This window comes from Apium graveolens, chromosome 3 (genome assembly GCF_009905375.1).
Source record: "Apium graveolens cultivar Ventura chromosome 3, ASM990537v1, whole genome shotgun sequence".
In the NCBI taxonomy this organism is placed as follows: domain Eukaryota; kingdom Viridiplantae; phylum Streptophyta; class Magnoliopsida; order Apiales; family Apiaceae; genus Apium; species Apium graveolens.
In genome coordinates this window covers 273,057,169-273,079,913 of record NC_133649.1, presented here as the reverse complement: position 1 = coordinate 273,079,913, position 22,745 = coordinate 273,057,169, and the positions used below count along the sequence as shown (strand labels likewise).

The 22,745-nt window shown below is 36.6% G+C and overlaps 2 protein-coding genes across 2 annotated transcripts; both read right to left on the bottom strand.

Moving 5' to 3' along the window:
• Positions 1-17,699: 17,699 nt before the first annotated feature.
• Positions 17,700-18,392, bottom strand: LOC141715027 (putative mitochondrial protein AtMg00310). The gene is made up of 2 exons (XM_074518515.1): positions 18,254-18,392; positions 17,700-18,127 (listed from the first exon to the last, which is right to left on the bottom strand). Exons 1-2 carry the CDS (start codon positions 18,390-18,392, stop codon positions 17,700-17,702), a joined length of 567 nt encoding a protein of 188 aa, XP_074374616.1.
• Positions 18,393-19,762: 1,370 nt separating this feature from the next.
• LOC141715026 (uncharacterized) lies at positions 19,763-20,614 on the bottom strand. The gene has a single exon (XM_074518514.1). The coding sequence runs from the start codon at positions 20,612-20,614 to the stop codon at positions 19,763-19,765; it is 852 nt and encodes a 283-aa protein (XP_074374615.1).
• Positions 20,615-22,745: the final 2,131 nt, after the last annotated feature.

Genomic DNA, 22,745 nt, shown 5'->3' with positions numbered 1-22,745 from the left:
AGATGTTTATGAAATTCACTCTTCTGGTGAAATGAGTATGGTTAGACCTATATGGATTTCCCCTACTCATATGATCACAGATAAACTCTTCTCAGCCACATCTTATTTCTGTAGGACAAACAACAATTGAGCATTTCATGTGAGAATGTGAGAAAATATTGAAAGAATAACAGGAAATAAGAGAGGCAGAATCCATCCTAGAAAAAGAAGAGGTAGATGAGTGTCTGGATTTAGCAATCCTTGTGAGGTTACTCTGAATCTTAAAAGTCATGAGACTAGTGCAGTGAGAAGTAGTGAGACTACTTATTCAAAAGAACAGAGAGCTTAGGAATTTCCAATTCTATTCTACTTGATGAACTCATCACTACAGACTTCACTAAAGCTTGAAGCTGTTGATAGTGTTCTAAATGGACATTGACAAAAGCTTAAATAATGTGCATCTAGCTGGATCTTTCTTCTTGAAGATAATGTCAAAAAGGGGGAGAATATATCTAAATGCCAAAACAGCTAATGGATGTTGCCAGATAATAATATTCTTTTCTTGATAGGGGAGAAGGAAGAGTAAATCTAAATGCAACTCACAAAAGAAGATCAGATGGGAAGATTGGTTTCTGCATTTAGATAAAGTTTTAACATCATCAATCAGAACTTGTGCATAATTTCATAATGAACAAGTTGGGGGAGATTGTAATATATAATAGATGATGTCAAAGATTACTGGAGCTAACAGTGTCATTAGCATCTATGATCTGAGTATAAGATTAATGAACAGTTATTTTCAGTAATCAATTAAGCTTGGGGTCAACCTTAAGTAAGTTGTATTGTTATCTAAATTTGTATTATGTACTTGTAACACTTAAAGTCTGTAAAAATTGCAAAGAACCAGACTGGAATCTTTTTCCTACAATAATATCAAGCTTAAGGATTCTATCTGGAAGAAGATCATGTCTCAGAAGAATTTTGAAGAAGCTTGGAGTTGAATAAATCTGTTTGGAGAAAAATTTTCAAAGTCAAGATCTCTACAAGTCACAGATTTAATGTTATAGAGAAGTCATTTGAGAACTCCAGAATGACTTATCGAGAAGTCATTCAAACTCCAGAGAGTACCAACGGATAAGCAATATCTACTCGACGGAGGAGCAATATCTACTTGAAGGATGAGCTATATATCTACTCGATGGATGAACAACATCTACTCGACGGATGAGCAATATCTACTCGATGGATGAGCTATATATTTACTCAATGGATGAGCTAAATATCTACTCAACGGATAAGCAAAATCCACCGGGAGTAGAGAAGTCAGGAAAGCCACTCGAGAAGCTCAAGAAGATATCGATAAGTCATTCTTTCACTAGAGAACTCAGAGTTATCGACAAGTCTATATCCATTCGAGAACTCAGGAGATATCTACAAGTCAAGTGAAGTTATGAAGACTAGAGATCTCGATGAGCTTGAAGACCTCTACAAGCCAAACTCATTTTGGATTACTAGAGATCTCGATAAGCTTTTGTACTTATCGAGATATCAAGTGTTCTAATAATTCAAACTGGAGATCTCGAAGTACAGTATCAAAGTACAGGAATTGCAGATCAGTTTAATATCCAAGATAAACAATCAACAAATAATCCAACAGCTGGATTGACAAGTCTACAAATAGCAGCTTAAAGTGTATGCAAGATCAATGGCAAAGATTAACTGATAGAGGGAGATTAAAGTAAACACGGGATGCTAAAGATATGCTAATCCAGAAATGGAAGATTTGCTTTTCTATAAATAGAAATGACAAGTGACAATTTAGAAAAGTTAATAGCATGTTTATTATCCAATGTGTAAACCAACAGTTAACTGAGCTATAAAATTAACACTGGTCCTCTAGTTAGAAGTAACAATTTAGATCAAAATTCTTGTAACACTCTCGAGAAGAAGCTGAGCTCTTTAACTTCGAAGAGCTTAGAAATTTTGTAGCAAAACATCTTAATTTTTAATACAAAAATTAAGTGAGTTTTGAAGATCTGTGTTCTTTATTTTGTGTAAGTTTAACTTTGGCATGAACACTTTTTTATACAAGATTAAATTTACTTTGTTCAACCATTATCTTTCAAGAAAAGCCTAAAATCAGAAAAACACTTTCACCCCCCCCTCTGTGTGTGATTCATTACCTAACAAAACATACTAGTCTTAATGCATTATTATTGTCCCCTATAATAATACTCAACTGGGGACCTTTAGGAATATTGATACTATTCTCATAATCTCATTTCTAAGTCACATACTTAGAGATATATAATTGCATATCATATTCCAAGGACATTTATAAATCTAACATTTATATCGCAGTAAATTAAGAATTAATAAATTATAAAAGGAATAATCGATAGTACATAAATATTAATAATGCAAATGTTTTAAACTAAAACATCATAGTGTTGTCTCTAGGGCACAAACATTAACAGTAGAAGCCTTGAGAGGGACACAAATTATTGAAGAACTTCAAGTACTTGTAAATCTAATGGACCTCATTAGGAAAGAACCGGTCTATGAAGATTTCACCTAGTTTCTGTACTATTGAACTCATGTAATTGCTCAATGTATAAATGTTGTAATTTATCAAGTCTGTCAATTGTTATGTATTTGATTTTAGCTTGGGGTTAGTCTTGTTATCAGGCATGAATTTGTGATAAGCAATATTCTCACAAATTGGGGGAGATTGTTGTGCAAGACATGCCTATATTATAACAAGACTAAGTCAAATTGACAGCCTTAAGAATTAGTTGTATGATAGACTAAATATGTATTTTGTATTGTATTACTTGAGTCTGTAAAAATATTAAAGATCAGACTGGAGTATTTTTCTATGAACAGTCTCAACCTAAGAATAAACCCTGGAAGAAAATCAACAAGATCATGTCTCATAGAAAAGGTGAAGAAGCTTGGAGTTGAATAAATATATTTTAGGAAAAATGTTCTAAGTCAAGATATCTAAAGTCACAGATCAAGTCATGTAGAGAAGTCATTCGAGAACTCCAGAATGACTTATCGAGAAGTCCAAAATGGCTTATAGAGAAGTCTTATAGATATCGACAAGTCAAATGAAGATATGAAAATTGGAGATATCGACAAGTCAAATTATCATTAGAGATCTCAGAGATATCTACAAGTCAAAATTTATATAGAGATCTCTGAGATATCGACAAGCCATTTTTGCATATAGAGAACTCGAAGATATCGACAAATCAAAATGAAGATATGAAGATTGGAGATATTGACAAGTCAATTTCTCATTAAAGATCTTAGAGATATCGATAAGTCAAAATGCATATAGAGATCTCAGAGATATCGACAAGTCATTTCTACATGCAAAGATTTGGAGAGCTCGACAAGCCAAGTTCACTTATAGAGAACTCAGAGACCTCGACATGTCAAAGACACTTATAGAGAACTCAGAGATCTCGATAAGTCATTATACTTATCAAGGTGTCAGTTCGCTATAGAACAAACTAGAGATCTCGATATGAACCTCAATTACATAATGCAGACAAGTTAAAGATTCCAGATTATCAATCAACAAATGATTTAATCACTTAGATTGAAAAGTCTAAAAAAATAGCTTGAAGAGTGCAAGATCAAGGGCCAAGATTAACTGATAAAGGAAGGTCACAGACCTACAAGATTTGCAAGGATTCCCTAATCCAGAAATGGAAAGCTTTAGAGATAACTTAAAGTAGGATTTAGTACATCTTATTGCATGTTGTGTAAACCTGCGTTTACTGATCTATAAAGTAAATATTGGTCCTTTGTTTTTATATGTAACAAACAGATCTAAATTTTTCTTATACTCTCTAAAGGAAGAAGTTGGGTTCTTATATTCTTAAGAACCCAGGATTTGTAGCAAGACATACTTAATTTTAATAAAAATTAAGTGAGTTTTGAAATACTGTGTTTGTTGTGCATGTTCTTTATATTCTGCTAAACATAGTATCTCCACGAACAAACTGTTTTGTTCATCACCTTTCCAAATCAGTTTTAAAAAGCCTAAAAATCAAGAAAACACATTCACCCCCCCCCCCCTTCTGTGTTGCACTCAATATCGAACAGGCATTGATAAACCCTAAAATGTTAAAAATTGTTAAATTAAATATTTCTTTTATTCAATTTTTTAATATTTTTAAAAACCTAAAATGAAATTTTTAAACCCTTAAATATTAAAAACTGTTAAATTAGGATTCAAGATTTAAATTACAATTTAGTTGCTCGGGTTTAGGGCCTCGACCCGAAATCCTAGGTTAAATTAGGTTTAGGCTCTAAGGTTTAGGGTCTACTCTAAACCCTAAATCAGTGTATTTTTATTAATTAAACTTTAAATATTTCTAAAATCCTAAAGGGGATTGGTGAAACCTAAAATGTTAAAAATTATTAAATTAATGATGTCTTTTGTTTAATTTTTAATATTTTTAAAAACTAAAGGGAATTATTGGATGCTAAAATATTAAAAATTATTAAATTAGGGTTACAAAATACGCATTATTGTAAGTCATATGTCATAGACCTATTTGTATATTCGAGGATTCAACTCAACTCAAATAAGAATGTAATAAGTAAATAGTGGATCGACCGTCAAAGAGATCTCGCAAAGTAATATCTGTCAAAGGATTCAGAGACAAGGTTCATCTACAGACTTGAGGAATTAATTCACTGGAAGAAGTTCAAGAAGTTGATCATGCCTCAGTGATATAAATCAAGATCGTGGATTTAATCAAGTGACAGAGATCTCGTCAGAGTATCATTAATTACAAGGATTTAATCTGAAGAAAATCAAAGTGTCAAAGTCAAGACATGAAGAAACGTCACGGAAGTTAGTCACTCATGAACCAGACAGTACATCGAGTGTCAACGTTGAAGTGGTGGAATTGATTCATAATTTTCAGTGATTTTCAGAAGATTTGCAGAAGAATGGTTGCTGCTCAAGACTAGAATTAATTCTCTATTAATTAATTAAGTCATCTAATTTAATTAAGAAAATAAATTATATCTGCGAAGAATAATTTATTTATTAATTGAATTAATTGATTAATTAATTCTGAATTAATTCTAGGAATTTTAGGAATTTTCAGAAGCTTAATTGGATTAAATTCAAGGCTTAAATCAGCAAAACAAATGGAAATGAACTAGCATGACAATCTGGATTGTCATACCGATTGTCATGCTAGGCCATTCTCCATTGTCATACCGAAAGTTACTCTAGGAGGGTAATTGTCTTGCTAGTTCATTCTGATTGTCTTGCTAGTTCATTCAGATTGTCTTGCTAGTTCATTCAATTGTCCTACCGAAAGTCATACAAGCTATAGGATTGTCATGCCAATTCAATTCTATTGTTGTGCTGATTTAAAAAGAAGCAGAAGACTTTTCTTTAAAAACTCTCAATCATTATTCAAGGAAAAGAGACAGCAGCCGCAGCAAAACATTTTATCTTCATCTGCTTATTTCAAAGATCATAATTTCTAGATTGTAATGTTAAATCTAATCCACTAGAAATCTTTATCTTGTTCTTGTATATCAATCTAGCGGATTAAAATCCCTAGAACTTAATCTCAAATCGCGTTTAGCATTTGATTCTAATTATTGCAAAAATAGAAAAAGTTCATGTCGAATTTATTCTAGATTTGTGATAATTGATTTGAGATTAATACCTTGTAATCGATACAGTTGTTGTAACACCTTTCAAGTTTAATAATATTTTTATTTAACTTGAATTTTGTTTCACATTTTTTATTCCGCATTTTATTCGATTATTTGGTAACGTTTGTATTCAACCCCCCTTCTACAAACATATTGGGACCCAACAATTGGTATCAGAGCCTTCTGATTAACGAACAAATCAAGATCCTAGACTTTTGTGATTTTTCAACTCCTTGAATTTTTATTTATTCAAAAATTCATAATGACTTCACATAAAGTTGGAACCGTTAAAATTCCACAATTTGATAAAGAGAATTATATCATGTGGAAGAAGAAGATGCTATTATTTTTACAAGTTGCAAATCCCAAATATTCAAACTTGTTAAAGAAGGGTATAAAAACTCCGATGATTATTGAACCGGAGGTAATAATAGATGGTGTGGTGACTACTGAAGCTAGAACCTATCCAAAAGAGCCTGAAGATTTTACTCCTGCTGAGAAGGAAGAAGCCTCCTTGGATGCCAGCCTTCAATTAATATTAATTGATTCCCTTGATCCCTTGATGAACAGACATGTGATGAACTGTAAAAATTCCAAACACATGTGGGAAACTATTGAGGTGATTAATGAAGGCACAGAGGAAGTTAGGGAGAACAAGTTGGAAATCCTAACCTCTGAATATGAACATTTCAAATCAAATCCAGGAGAAGGAATTACTGAAGTGTTTGAGAGGTACAATGCGTTGATCAACAACCTGAACATCAATGGAAAGTATTATTCAATCAGGGAGGTCAACAAAAAGTTCCTTTTAACACTGCCAGCTCATCTTGAACATAGAATCACTGCCATTAGAGAAGCTAGAGATCTGAGTGAGATTTCTTTGGACAGGCTCTATGGAGTGTTAAAAACCTATGAGTTGGAGCAGATTCAACAGAAGGAAGTCTACGGGAAGGATAGAATGGTCAGCACATCTACTGCACTTGTAGCTGAAGGTCAACAACAACAACAATCTCAACAGTTAGAAAGAATGGTACAGTTTTCCAAGGGTGAGGAAAATGAGTTAGTAGCAGAATATGATCCTCCTACTACAAATCAATCAAGTGATGATTTTTATTCCTTGGAAGAGCTGGAGCAATTGGAAGATGAATCAATGGCCCAAATTGTCAAGAGATTCTCCCATGTCAGATTCAGGAGGAATCCCAAGCTTAAGTACAAGTCCAACTACAACAAATTCCAGAAAGGTGGATCTTCATCCTCTAACACCAGCAGTGGTGGGTACAAAACAGGGATGGTTGATCGAAGCACCATTAGATGCTATAACTGCAATGAGTTGGGACACTTTGCCACAGAATGTAGGAAGCCAAAGCAAGTAAGAAAGAACTCTGAAAGGGCTTATCTGGCAAAGGGAAGAAGCTGGGATGATACTGACAGTGAAGATGAAGATGAAGGAAATCTTGCTCTTATGGCTATTGATGGAAAAGCTTCATCGTCAAGAATAGAGGTAAAACTTTCTGATGCTGAAATGGTTTATCATCTAAGAGGTAACTTAGATTGTGCACGTCGTGATAATGAACTGTTAAGTTTACAGATCACAGACCTTGAGAAAGAGGTCAATGAATTAAGACTTGTGCACATTAATCAAGACAAATTAAAAGAACAGGTATCTTTTCTAGAGAATAGAGTTGACTGTTATAGAAAACTCGAAACTATTCTCAAAGACAAGATCACCGGTCTTGAGACTAAGGTTAGAGCCTACTTCAATTCTTGTTCGAAGGCTAAAGAGTTCTACAGTAAGCAAGCTGTTAATCAAACATCTGGAATAGGTTATGATTACAATGCTGCTATTGGAGAATTAGGCATAAACTCCCCTCCTCATATATGTGCTAAAGGGAGGGAAGTACCATATGTGCTTAAGGGTGTTGATGAACCCCTCTATAAAGCATCAATTGCTGAACCATTTGATGCGACCTCTTCTGTTATTCAAGAAGAAATACGTGCTGAGGATCATGCTTATGAGAAGATTGTTTCCAAGTCAAGTGAGTCGAAAGTTCCAGTCAAAGTTGTGAAAGCAACTGAGACTAACTCAGACACACATGAGTTGGATAACAATAATGCCATGTCTACCATGCATAAATTGCCTGCTGTTAATCACTCTCATAAAGCATGTGGTGTTGCTAATTGTATGTCTTGTGCTTTTAATATGATGTATGCTTATTTTAATGGTAAGCATGTGTCTAATGATAAGACTACTCCTCGTCAGCATGTGAATAACAAGAAGCATGATAGGTCTAAGACTGCTAGTCCTTCTAAGGCTAGAAAGGAGACATTTGTGCCTAAGCTTAAATAGAAATTTGTTAAGGCTGTTTACAAGGTCAAATGTTCAGTCATTGAGAAAGTTGAGACAATTAAAATTAAAAATGTTGTTTTGCCTGATAAAGGACAGTTCTACAAGTATGCCGGGCCCAACCAAGTTTGGGTTCCGAAGAAGGTCTAATCCATTTGTAGTGCAGGGCATTAAACAAGTATAACCGGTAGTGTGGATTCTTGACAGTGGATCATCAAGATATATGACCGGAGATAGAGCCCTGCTATCAAATGTGGATTGAGAAAGCTGGCCCCATGGTTACCTTTGGAGATAACAGCAAAGGTTTATCTGAGGGATATGGCTGTTTGCAAGCTGGGAATGTTATCATTGTAATTTTGTATATTGTGCTAGGTTATTATCAGGAAGCAGTATCTAACATATAGCACCAGTGACGAGACTTGAGAATATTACGACATATCAGACACCTGCTGCACATTACACTTGGAATTGTACTCTAGTAAGATGTGTACAAGTGTACTCCTGATTGGTGAGTCAAAAGAGGAAGTCAATGCACCACAGTTCATGGACTTTGCAGCTGCAGATCTATTGGACTATGCAATTTCTTCTTCACAATCTCACTTCAGGTTGGTATGAACTAGTATACTGCTCAAGCAATCGTCAAGAACATGGTATGGCACTCTAACAGAAGTTATAATGTTATATGAATAAGTAGAGTCGTCATATTAATAACTATCTTATCACTAGGCACAATCATATTATTTTATATGTGCAGTGATATATTGATTATGCAACATAACAATTAGTATCTAAAGTACTTGACAAGTATCGGTCAATGATATCTTGTTAACATTATATTGCAGATATTTGTAAGCTTTTGACATGAATGAGAATTACTTAGACTTTACCCTAAGTGATCAATATTTTATCAAAAACTCATTCATATTGAAAAACAAAAATTAAACTTCTTTCTACATTAGTGATTTCTTATTTCATGTAAAATCTTTTGAAATCACTATTGTAAATCATTTTCTCTCTATTACCATATGTTCTGTGTTACAGGTTCAGTCTCCAATGACTTTCTTTCATTGACAGTCATGAGGTTGAAAACCCACAACATCTATCCCAGACTGTAAAGACAAACACAAAAACAGAACCAACCAACACTCTCTTACCACTAAATGTAGTATGAATGAGCGTGAGGGAGATAGTGCCTTAGTACACCACATAAGGAAGGTTCTGTAGTCAACCCAGTAGCTCTGTCTCATACATAGATGAGTAGTATTTAAACCGAGACAACTGCTAGCCCCCATACATCTTCTCAAAAAGATGTAATGGCTGAAAAGGCACAAAAACAGTTACTAGATTCATTCTCTCAACAGGGTGAGTCTATTGAATTTTGCCTGTCGGCCAAGGTATCCGATGTAGTGTCACCACTTCAAACATAATCAATTCCTGATGCACAAGGAGAGGTTACACACACAAAGGATGAGTTGACGGAAACAAGAGTTTCGACCATTTTAAGGTCAGATTCGATTGTTCAAGGTTCGTTAGTGGACCAATTGCCTTTACAGGTGTTAGGAGAGGATACTGATCCAAAAGCCATATGTCAGTGGTCAGTGTCTACCTCCCCAGGCTTAAATCCCCTGGATGCATCTGCGGATAGTGGATCTGACATAGGCGCAGATCGGCAACTTGTTGACAATGATTCAGATATTACCTGATAAGTCACAAGGAAATGTCTTCACAGACATTAGAAGGGAACTTTGATCTTTATGCTAAATTCGTTGGATCATTGTTTACCTTCCCAGAATTCAAATCTGGAACCCTAAAAGGGAAACTAGCAACTTGTAGATTATGACTCAGATTTATCTGACGAGTTTAACAAGGATGGGGATTTGTGAACTCCCATTGCACCACCTGTGACCTCCTTTAAGGATGGCTAAGGTGATTTTCCTTGCAGGTACAGCTGGATTATGGAGCTATGAGAGGAGTGATACACTTGTGAGAATGAGTGTAAACACGAGTGGAGAGAAGAGTGAAACACATGTGAGGTACACTAAACAGAATCACACACTCACAGTGAGGTAGAAAGAGAAACTACTTGTTATTTCTTTTCCAACCAAGTGAAATATGAGAACTCCTTCAGACGACGGCATACATTCCTTCTTTAAGGGGGAGATAAAAGCTTAAGTAATAGTTTGGAGGATTCCTCAACTAAGGGGGAGAAATAGCAGGGAGGAAGAAAAAGATCCTATATGTACAGTACACCACACCATTGTTGTTTCTAACTACGGATCCTATTGTACGGGAGAGGTGGTAAACACAAGGTGATTTCCTAGTAAGGGAAGAAGCTGTTAGGGGAGTACCATTGGTTTTTATCTGCGGATCCTATTGTACGGGAGAGGTGGTAAAACAAAGGTGATCTTCTTTAATCAGTTGATTCTCATAGGGGGAGAAGCAAGAGATATGGGCTTCTCAACAGGAAATGTGGTTGTACAAATGAAGAAGGAACTACTTGAAGATATGTTCAGTCTAGAGGAACATCTACTTGGAATCTGGAAAATGTTAAATCTCATCCAGAACTTTTCTACTATTTACTTTGCATGTATGTTTATATCTTTTTCTTATTTGTTAGTTGAGTTATCCTCTAGGTATTTGTGTGTTATTGTCTAACAAACAAATAGGGGGAGATTGTAAGTCATATGTCATAGACCTATTTGTATATTCGAGGATTCAACTCAACTCAAATAAGAATGTAATAAGTAAATAGTGGATCGACCGTCAAAGAGATCTCGCAAAGTAATATCTGTCAAAGGATTCAGAGACAAGGTTCATCTACAGACTTGAGGAATTAATTCACTGGAAGAAGTTCAAGAAGTTGATCATGCCTCAGTGATATAAATCAAGATCGTGGATTTAATCAAGTGACAGAGATCTCGTCAGAGTATCATTAATTACAAGGATTTAATCTGAAGAAAATCAAAGTGTCAAAGTCAAGACATGAAGAAACGTCACGGAAGTTAGTCACTCATGAACCAGACAGTACATCGAGTGTCAACGTTGAAGTGGTGGAATTGATTCATAATTTTCAGTGATTTTCAGAAGATTTGCAGAAGAATGGTTGCTGCTCAAGACTAGAATTAATTCTCTATTAATTAATTAAGTCATCTAATTTAATTAAGAAAATAAATTATATCTGCGAAGAATAATTTATTTATTAATTGAATTAATTGATTAATTAATTCTGAATTAATTCTAGGAATTTTAGGAATTTTCAGAAGCTTAATTGGATTAAATTCAAGGCTTAAATCAGCAAAACAAATGGAAATGAACTAGCATGACAATCTGGATTGTCATACCGATTGTCATGCTAGGCCATTCTCCATTGTCATACCGAAAGTTACTCTAGGAGGGTAATTGTCTTGCTAGTTCATTCTGATTGTCTTGCTAGTTCATTCAGATTGTCTTGCTAGTTCATTCAATTGTCCTACCGAAAGTCATACAAGCTATAGGATTGTCATGCCAATTCAATTCTATTGTTGTGCTGATTTAAAAAGAAGCAGAAGACTTTTCTTTAAAAACTCTCAATCATTATTCAAGGAAAAGAGACAGCAGCCGCAGCAAAACATTTTATCTTCATCTGCTTATTTCAAAGATCATAATTTCTAGATTGTAATGTTAAATCTAATCCACTAGAAATCTTTATCTTGTTCTTGTATATCAATCTAGCGGATTAAAATCCCTAGAACTTAATCTCAAATCGCGTTTAGCATTTGATTCTAATTATTGCAAAAATAGAAAAAGTTCATGTCGAATTTATTCTAGATTTGTGATAATTGATTTGAGATTAATACCTTGTAATCGATACAGTTGTTGTAACACCTTTCAAGTTTAATAATATTTTTATTTAACTTGAATTTTGTTTCACATTTTTTATTCCGCATTTTATTCGATTATTTGGTAACGTTTGTATTCAACCCCCCTTCTACAAACATATTGGGACCCAACAATTGGTATACCGATTATCATGCTAGGCCATTCTCCATTGTAAATAGCAGGGAGGAAGAAAAAGATCCTATATGTACAGTACACCACACCATTGTTGTTTCTAACTACGGATCCTATTGTACGGGAGAGGTGGTAAACACAAGGTGATTTCCTAGTAAGGGAAGAAGCTGTTAGGGGAGTACCATTGGTTTTTATCTGCGGATCCTATTGTACGGGAGAGGTGGTAAAACGAAGGTGATCTTCTTTAATCAGTTGATTCTCATAGGGGGAGAAGCAAGAGATATGGGCTTCTCAACAGGAAATGTGGTTGTACAAATGAAGAAGGAACTACTTGAAGATATGTTCAGTCTAGAGGAACATCTACTTGGAATCTGGAAAATGTTAAATCTCATCCAGAACTTTTCTACTATTTACTTTGCATGTATGTTTATATCTTTTTCTTATTTGTTAGTTGAGTTATCCTCTAGGTATTTGTGTGTTATTGTCTAACAAACAAATAGGGGGAGATTGTAAGTCATATGTCATAGACCTATTTGTATATTCGAGGATTCAACTCAACTCAAATAAGAATGTAATAAGTAAATAGTGGATCGACCGTCAAAGAGATCTCGCAAAGTAATATCTGTCAAAGGATTCAGAGACAAGGTTCATCTACAGACTTGAGGAATTAATTCACTGGAAGAAGTTCAAGAAGTTGATCATGCCTCAGTGATATAAATCAAGATCGTGGATTTAATCAAGTGACAGAGATCTCGTCAGAGTATCATTAATTACAAGGATTTAATCTGAAGAAAATCAAAGTGTCAAAGTCAAGACATGAAGAAACGTCACGGAAGTTAGTCACTCATGAACCAGACAGTACATCGAGTGTCAACGTTGAAGTGGTGGAATTGATTCATAATTTTCAGTGATTTTCAGAAGATTTGCAGAAGAATGGTTGCTGCTCAAGACTAGAATTAATTCTCTATTAATTAATTAAGTCATCTAATTTAATTAAGAAAATAAATTATATCTGCGAAGAATAATTTATTTATTAATTGAATTAATTGATTAATTAATTCTGAATTAATTCTAGGAATTTTAGGAATTTTCAGAAGCTTAATTGGATTAAATTCAAGGCTTAAATCAGCAAAACAAATGGAAATGAACTAGCATGACAATCTGGATTGTCATACCGATTGTCATGCTAGGCCATTCTCCATTGTCATACCGAAAGTTACTCTAGGAGGGTAATTGTCTTGCTAGTTCATTCTGATTGTCTTGCTAGTTCATTCAGATTGTCTTGCTAGTTCATTCAATTGTCCTACCGAAAGTCATACAAGCTATAGGATTGTCATGCCAATTCAATTCTATTGTTGTGCTGATTTAAAAAGAAGCAGAAGACTTTTCTTTAAAAACTCTCAATCATTATTCAAGGAAAAGAGACAGCAGCCGCAGCAAAACATTTTATCTTCATCTGCTTATTTCAAAGATCATAATTTCTAGATTGTAATGTTAAATCTAATCCACTAGAAATCTTTATCTTGTTCTTGTATATCAATCTAGCGGATTAAAATCCCTAGAACTTAATCTCAAATCGCGTTTAGCATTTGATTCTAATTATTGCAAAAATAGAAAAAGTTCATGTCGAATTTATTCTAGATTTGTGATAATTGATTTGAGATTAATACCTTGTAATCGATACAGTTGTTGTAACACCTTTCAAGTTTAATAATATTTTTATTTAACTTGAATTTTGTTTCACATTTTTTATTCCGCATTTTATTCGATTATTTGGTAACGTTTGTATTCAACCCCCCTTCTACAAACATATTGGGACCCAACAATTATACACCAACTTATTAATTTTTTTGTTTAAATACGCAAATTTAGGTGTGTTATTATGGTAAATTAAAATTGAATACGCAATTTTCTAATGCATATCACACCTCACATGGGTCCCTCATTTAAACATTTAAAGCGGTGTACGTGACTTTTTCTCTATTTCCAGCTGTCGGTTGGTTGCCCCTACGCATTTTTCATGTGTGTATTGAAACGACCATATTTGGCCAGTTTTTCGGAAGTGGTTATTTTTGTTATAAAGTTTAAAAATTATGCCATTTTCGTCATTATTTAGATTATTCAAGGCCTTGTTGTCTTGTGTACAGTCAACAATCTCAACCACTTTGCCATTTGATCCACGCCTACAAAGTTTTTCAAGTGTAATGTAGTTGTTAATCACTGACAAATCGATATCAACAAGTCCTGCTTTTTTTGTCCATGAGGAATAGATGGGTAAATCAGAATTGGGTTACCGTTGTCACAATTCTCATGCAGGTCAGAAGCCTCCATAAGATTAAGTTCACATATCCTAAAAAATTTGGACAGTAGCTACTTATCTGGAGTACCTTCATATCCATGTTCGGCAACGTAACTGGAAGACAAGGATGTGTCAACAAACTTTCTCTGATCAGCTATTATAGTCTCTTCAGTCTTCCCTGTATATAAATATCCTCATTCAACCAAGTTTTTAAAATTTTGTACCGAGTTTGAAAGGTGCAAACATTTATCTACATGAGCATGTATCATTGGTGTTGGGCTTGCTTAGTAGGCCTAACTCCACATTAGTATGATATTGTTCGCTCTGTGCCAAGCCCGCACGGGTTTGTTTTTGGGCACAACCCAAAAGGCCTCATACTAATAGAGTTATCTGGCCACTTATATTCTAGCAATATTCCCCTCCTACAAAAGATGTGGGACAACTCCTAACAATCTCCTACTTCACACATCGGTCTCGACACCTGCTGAATCTGCCACCTGATTGCGTGATCTGCTCCCCCTAGACCCATACTAGAATCCTTCTGGCTTTCTGACTCCCCCTAGGCCCATACTGGAAGGTCCTCCTACCTCCCCCTTAAGCTCGTCCTGGGTTAGCCCATCTGCCTTTTTCTTAGGTCCATTCTGGAGCCCACGTGGGATTGTTATTGGACCATCTCAACAGGCCTAATTCCACATTAGTATGATATTGTCCGCTTTGGACTGAGCCCACACAGATTTATTTTTGGGCACACCCCAAAAGGCCTCATTATAATGTAGTTATTTGATTGCTTTATATACTAGCAATCTGCCCCTCCCACAAATGATGTGGGACAGCTCCTAACAATCTCCCATTTCACACATCGGGCTCGACACCTGTCGATTCTGCTTCCTTCAGTGTGACCAGACTCCCTCTTGACCCATACTAGAAATTCATCTGGCTATCTGCCTCATCTAGGCCCATACTGGAAGGCCGCCTACCTCCCCATTAAGCCCATCCTGGGGCAATCCCATATGCCGCTTCCTAGGTCACTTCTTGAGCCCATTGGAGATTGTTATGGACCATTTATAACCAGAAGCTCTTATGTCACTTGTTAGGCTTACTAAACAGGCCTAAGTCCATATTAGTATGATATTGTCCACTTCGGGACGAGCCTGCACGGATTTGTTTTTGGGTCACTCCCAAAAGCCTCATACTAATGGAGTTATCTGGCCACTTATTAACTAGCAATCTGCCCCTCCCACAACCGATATAGGTCAAGTCCTAACAATCTCCCCCTTCATACATCGGGCTCGACATCTGCAGAAACTTCTACCTGATTATGTGATCTAATTGATTCCCCCGACTTTTTGGGTCCCCCTAGACCCATACTGAAAGGCCCACCTGCCTTTTTCCTTGAGCCCATACTGGTTATCCCATATGCCTCCTTCTAGATCCATTCTGGGAGTCGGTCTGAAATTGTTATGGACCGTTACAGTCATAACTCTGATACCACTTGTTGGACTTGCTGAGCAGGCCGAGCTCCTCATTAGTATGATATTATCCGTTCTGGACCGAGCCCGTACAGATTGTTTTTGGTCACACCCTAAAAGGCCTAATACTAATGTAGTTATCTGGCTACTTATATTCTAGCAATTTGCCCCTCCTACAAACGATGTGGGACAACTTCTAATGATGGATCACATCATCTACCTTTTTTTAATCCATCCTTATTCCCTACTATTACTGTTTGTCATAGATCGATTTTTACCTCGCGCAGAATCTCTGCGTTGTTGGATCTACCAAATCCAGCAGAATACTTGCTCTTTTAGAAGGACCTGGCTGAAAAGATCTCGATATTATACATTTTCTTTGTATTAGTTCATATGAAAGTAACTAGAGCCTCAACATCCTCTTTGACTTGCAGTACTAAGATGTCGAGATCAAGTTTCAAGCTTTGAATTTGGTCTAGTGAATAATTTTCTCAAGAACCCCTAATCGCTGAGATTCAAAGAGGTTCCAGATGCCAAGGAAAATACACTGTATTATTCTCATATTCAGTGACTGAAAGTGACCCCTCCTTAGAAACCTTTATGGTCTGTGAAGATTGGGTTATGGTTGGCACTTTGGCAAATGTGCAAAGGCATAGTAAATCACTTGCATTCTTGTTTTCATGATTATCCTCTGCACAACTATCAGAAGGTAAGTCTTTTACCATACCTTTTTTTTTGAAAGAAAGGTATTTTATTAATTCAAAGCATCGTACAAAATAGCCTCCAACAGCATATCTGGAGGAGACGTAAATCAATTATAGCAATTTGCTACACAAGGTAATTTTGCCAATTCATGAGCAACCTTGTTCGCTTGCCTTTGAACAAATACTACTGAGAAACTCGGATTCTCCTCTAACAACTTAAGACACATCTGCAGCACAATGTCCACTTCTAAAACACTCGATGCCTTCATTTGTAAAGCTCGAACTGTCAACAAAGAGTCTGTTTCGATAATGACATTCTGCATATTCTTTTCCTTGGCCCATAGAAGAGATTCACAAACACCCCTTGCCTCTGCAGCAAAAACAGATTCTGGGTTCAGAAAATTCATTACCTTACCCTCAATAAACTGCCCCCTAAAGTCATGAAGGACCATTCCTGCGGAACAAGTTTCAGCCTCCTTCACCACTGCTGCATCAACATTAATCTTAAACTTACCTTCCTCAGGTGGAGACCATTTTTGAATACGATGATGAGTCCCTGAATTCAACACTGTGTTCCTAGCACGCTTCTCTCTCAAAATACGTTTCCATTCTGACACAATCTTCGTACTCCAATCCATAGCCATTTTCGGTGAATGCAGTTTATCCTCCCATACCTTCTTATTACGCCAACTCCATATCCCCCATAACACTGCTGCAATTTTACTGACTTCCAACTCCGATCCCTTGTTAATCCTCTGTAATAACCACGCTGGTACAAAAGTAACCTCTCTCATATCAAAATTCAGACCTACATATGCCCAACATTGAGCAGCAAATTGGCAATCAAAAAATACATGTAGAAGTTGTTCTACATCTTTATTGCACATAGGACACATGATAGTTATAGGAACCCCCTTATGACGTAATTCGTTCCTAACCGGGATATTATTTCGACAAAACCTCCATAAAAAGATGCGAATTTTATGAGGGATCTCTATCTTCCACAACTTTTTCCAACTCGAAGTCTGAGGCACCACAGAACTGCTTGCTTGTTGATCAAACCATACTCTGTAGCCTGTCTTCACATCATACTATCCATTAACTGACTGAGACCACGCTATTCTATCTCTAATAACTCCTTGGGGCACCTGAATAGCTAAAATAGCTTTGACATCCTCCTCCACAAAATTTGCTCTGATCAGATTAGTATCCCATTACTTCGTTCCTGGCAAAAACAACTGAGACACTTTCTCATTTCGACCTTCATATAGATAACTACTCTCCACTCTAAAATCACTCTTTTTCCGAAGCCATTGATCTTTGACTGCGACTATGTCTTCACCATCCCCTAACACCCACCTAAAACCCTTCAACAAAGCTTGTTTAGCCTCATGCAAACCTGCCCAGATAAAACTAGACCCCGACCCTTTTTGAGCCTGCAATAAACAAGTATTCTCAAAATAACGAGCTTTAAAAACACGAGAAACCAGAGCCCGTGGTTGATGAATGAACTTCCAACAGTGTTTACCAAGAAGAGCAATATTGAACCCGTGCAGATTCCTGAAACCTAAACCACCTTTACACATAGGCCTGCTCATATTATCCCAAGATAACCATTTAATCCCCTTATTGTTATCAGCTCCTGAACTCCACCAAAAACTATTCAACATTCTTTCAATTTTAATACATAAAGATTTTGGTAATAAGAAATAGGACATACAGTAAGAAGGGATCGATTGGGCCACATTCTTAATCAACACCAGCTTACCTGCTTTTGAAATAGGCTTCGCCTTCCACCCCTGAATTCTTTGCCATACTTTATCTTTAATAAAACCAAAAACTCTCTTCTTCGATCTCCCTACTAAAGATGGAAGCTCAAGATATTTGCTGTCCTCCAAAGCCGTCATAACTCCTAAAATCCCTGCCAACTCCCTCTGCTTATCCAGCCTAACATTAGAGCTGAAAAACACACCAGACTTCTGAAAATTTACAGATTGCCCCGACTGTTGCTCATAACTTATTCAACACTGCTTTTATTGCCCTTATTTCCTCCTCATTCGCTTTAAAAAACAAAAAGTTGTCGTCAGCAAACAGAAGGTGAGTAATAACTGGTGCCGTGGGACTAATTCTACACCCATGAATGTCACCCCTCTCAGTTGCTTTAAGCAAAAGATCAGACAGACCCTCAACACATAAAAGGAACAAATACGGAGATAGCGGATCCCCTTGACGGAGACCGCGCTTAGGAATTATAGGACCAATCGACGAGTCATTAAAGCAAACCTCGTAAGAAACCGTAGTAACACACAACATAACCCAATTAATCCATTTTCTGCAAAAACCCATACTTCTCATTCGACACCTCAGGAAATTCCAATCAACCCTATCGTAGGCTTTACTAATGTCCAACTTAAGAGCCACCTCCCCTTCATCCCTCCCTTTTTTCCTCTTCATATGATGAATAACCTCAAACGCTATTAGAATGTTATCTGTTATGCTCCGTCCCAGAACGAAGGCAGATTGATTTTCAGAAATCAAACCCGACAAAATCAGTTTGAGTCTATTTGCCAAAACCTTCGCCAATATTTTGTAAAGCACATTGCAAAGTGCTATGGGCCTGAAATCCTTCATACAGCAAGCATTAACCTTTTTTGGGATAAGCACCAGGTTTGTGTTATTAAACTCTGCAGGAAAATAGCAGTTAACCAACCAGCTTTTACAGCAATCATACACCTCTCTACCCATACAATCCCAAAATTGCTGAAAGAACGCAGGGTTAAGACCATCCGGCCCAGACGCCTTATCCGGATGCATTTCCTTGACTGCTACCGTGAACTCATCAAATGTAACATCTTTTATCATATCCTTATTTTGTTCCTCAGAAACCATAGCCCTGACCTCAGAATCATCAACATTTACATAGTCAGGTGCCTTAAAAATGCCTTCGTAATAATCCTTCACTATATGATACATACTGTCATGGTCATCTACACGCTCACCAGAATCCGCAATTAAACAAGTGATACGGTTTGCTTTCTTCCTACTCGTAGCTGAAGCATGAAAAAACTTAGTGTTAGTATCACCTTCCTCCAACCAAAAAATCTTAGCACGCTGCTTCCAATACGCCTCTTCCTGGAACAAAAGATCATTCAATTTTTCCACCTCAGACATGTATAATTCCACCCCTGCTGCATCAGTACGATCTATTAAACTACCAATTACTTCCTTTTGTCGTTTAACTTTTCCTCTAAATTTATTAAAAAACTTCCGTCCCCATTTAGCCATAAAAGGAAGTCGCATCCAATAATTTCGGCAAAAGATGCATAACAGGAATCTTCGACCAAAACTCCTTAACTTCCTTAACAAAATTTGGATCCTTAAGCCACACATTCTCAAACTTAAAGCGAAATAATCTTCTAGAGATTGAAGTGCTTACCAACTCCACCTGAATAGGATCATGATCCGACCTAGAAGTATGATGTACTGTGAGTTTGCATAACGGAAATTTATTCAACCAGGATACTGTACCAAAAGCACGATCCAGCCTTTCCCTCACCCAACCTGGTTTACCTCGACATCTCTCCCAAGTGAACTTTCCACCGCATAAATCCAGTTCAGAGAGAAAACTATCTTCTAACGCCAAACGAAATCCATCCATTAAACTTTGAGGATGCACAGCCCTACCCCACTTATCTGACTTATCTAGCAAATCATTAAAATCTCCAAAAATCAACCAAGGCAACTGAGAAATATCAGCTAACTGTCTAATTAAGTCCCACGAATTTTTACGTCTGCTTCTTTCTGGATAACCATAGAAACAAGAAAGTCTCCAAGTTACCACACTATTTTCGAGAAACTGAATGTCAATGTGATTTTGAGAATATTCTGTAATTTGACAGCTTACATTCGCCTTCCAAAACACTGCTAGACCACCACTTTGACCAACCCTATCCACTAAAAAACATTGAGCAAAGCCAAATTTTAACCGCAGAGACTCTATTATATTACTCGTAGAAATAGTTTCAGAGAGGAAAAGAACATCAGGTTTACGATCTCGCACAAGATCACCCAAAACACGAACTGTACGAGGGTTCCCCAGCCCTCGACAGTTCCAGCCTAAACAATTCATAATGGGTGGCTAGCTTGCCTAGCAAGCGTAGCCAAAATACTGTTGTTTGAATCAACCCCATCAGCTTTGAAAAGAGTAGAGTCATTGTGAACAATAATATCGTTACCAGTTTCCATACCTTCTACTGTAGTAGGCCCAATTCTTTTTCATTTTCTTTCCTCCAAATCCAGCCCATCAAATTCCTCCCCGCTCGGCCCGTTAACATTACCCATATTTGAAAATCCCCCCGCTATATAATTACTTACTTGATTTGCTACAACCACTTCCTTTAACTTAGCACCCCCTGTTCCCTCATCCCTATAATTTTGGATCTGATTTCCAACTTTCCTTATCCCATATCCCTGATTCTCCGCAAAATTCTGATTTCTGTTTTTATTTCCGTATCTACCGCTCCAATCATCATCACCTTCCTCACGAAGCCATTTACTTTTTCCGGCCGCCCGTCGTGGTTGTGCTCGTAGCCAGCCCCCCCATTCCTTCTCTACATTCTCCTCCTGCTGAAACTTTCTAAGACAAAACCTCTCTGTATGAGAAAGTAATCCACAACGAAAGCAAAAGTCCCCTAAACGTTCATACTTACATTGCACCATGAAATCCAAAGCATTCTTCCTGGTTATCTTCTTCTTTCTTCTTAAAGGCTTCCTAACATCCACCATAATCCTGATACGCATATACTCACGCCATATACTCTTATTATTATTCGAATCATACTCCAGAAATGATCCAAAGAAATTACCTAACTGCCTCCCCACTGACTCAGACATAAACCCTGATGGCAAATCATGAATTTGAATCCAGAAACACACTTCATTAAGCGACACTTTCAATGGATCTTCTCCCTGAGCAATTGAATTGAAGACTAAAATAGCATTATCAAACGTCCATGGACCTCCCTTCTGGAACCAACTGATATCATCCTTGTGATAAAACTGAAATAAAAACACACCATTCTTTAACTCCTTGATGTTTATTCCCATTGAAGGACGCCATACATCCGCCAATTTAGATTTCATTGCCTTTGTATTAATGTTCTTTTCAGTTAAGAACCTGCCCACCAAACACAGATCAAACTTGTTTGGTACCTCTTCAACCTCCTCAACGAAACATAATTCTTCATTCCCCTCCGCATCAATATCCAACTCGGCCATTTGAATATCAATATCATCCACAGCCGCCATGGTATAAAACTCTCTCACAGATTCTTCAAAAGATAGGAGAGAAAAACTACCCTCTCACATTCAAAAAGATAGGAGAGACTGCTTGTTCTTGTACTTTGAGGTGGTTTTTAACTCAATATGTTAAAATTCAATAGGATATCTTTTAACACGATTCGTCTTTTACCATACCTTATTTATTCAAAAAATTATCATAATCTTTCCGCTCAAATACTTTCTTGACTGCAAGATTATATTCAATCGAAAACCTCTTTTTAGTATGTGTACCCCCTCCTCAATATCATTAATAGCATCATCTCCTAAGCGGGCAAGATCTGAATCCATGCTGACCACCATTCTGCCACTTTCCAGAATATTCATCTTGCGGCAGTATCTCCTTCGATACCAAAAACTCATTAGTTAATCAGTCAGGTTCCATGATAACATCACATTTACGGCGTGAAGGCTGTGGTGGTTGAAAAGGCCCTGGCTGACCTCAACCAACACCACCACCCTGATAGAATTGCATATCGAATTGCCTCTAACATCATCAGGTGAAAGTGGAGAAGGAGGAGCTAATTCATCTAGGGCCACGACGGCTACCATGCATGTTGAAAAAATAGAAATTGCAATCTAATGTGCTAAATAACCTAGTGACTCCCAATCACCATTCCATTCATGCCTTTTATGGCCACCCTTACAATCATCATAACAATTTCAGTTCCAAACCATCTATGAGATAATTTTTCTAGTACTTCACAGTCAAAACCAAGTGCCAGTTCAACTTCTCTATAATAACATTTTTAAGCATGATCCTTTAATGTTCAAACCTTTTCAGGAAGCTGAAAGCAGAACAAAGAAAAGTGCAGTAAATTCATAAACTCAATATGAGCACTTTTACTTCCTCTACCAGTATCAATAACACCACTTTAGTTACTTGTGAAGATCCAATTTTTATCCATTTCCATAAAGCTAAA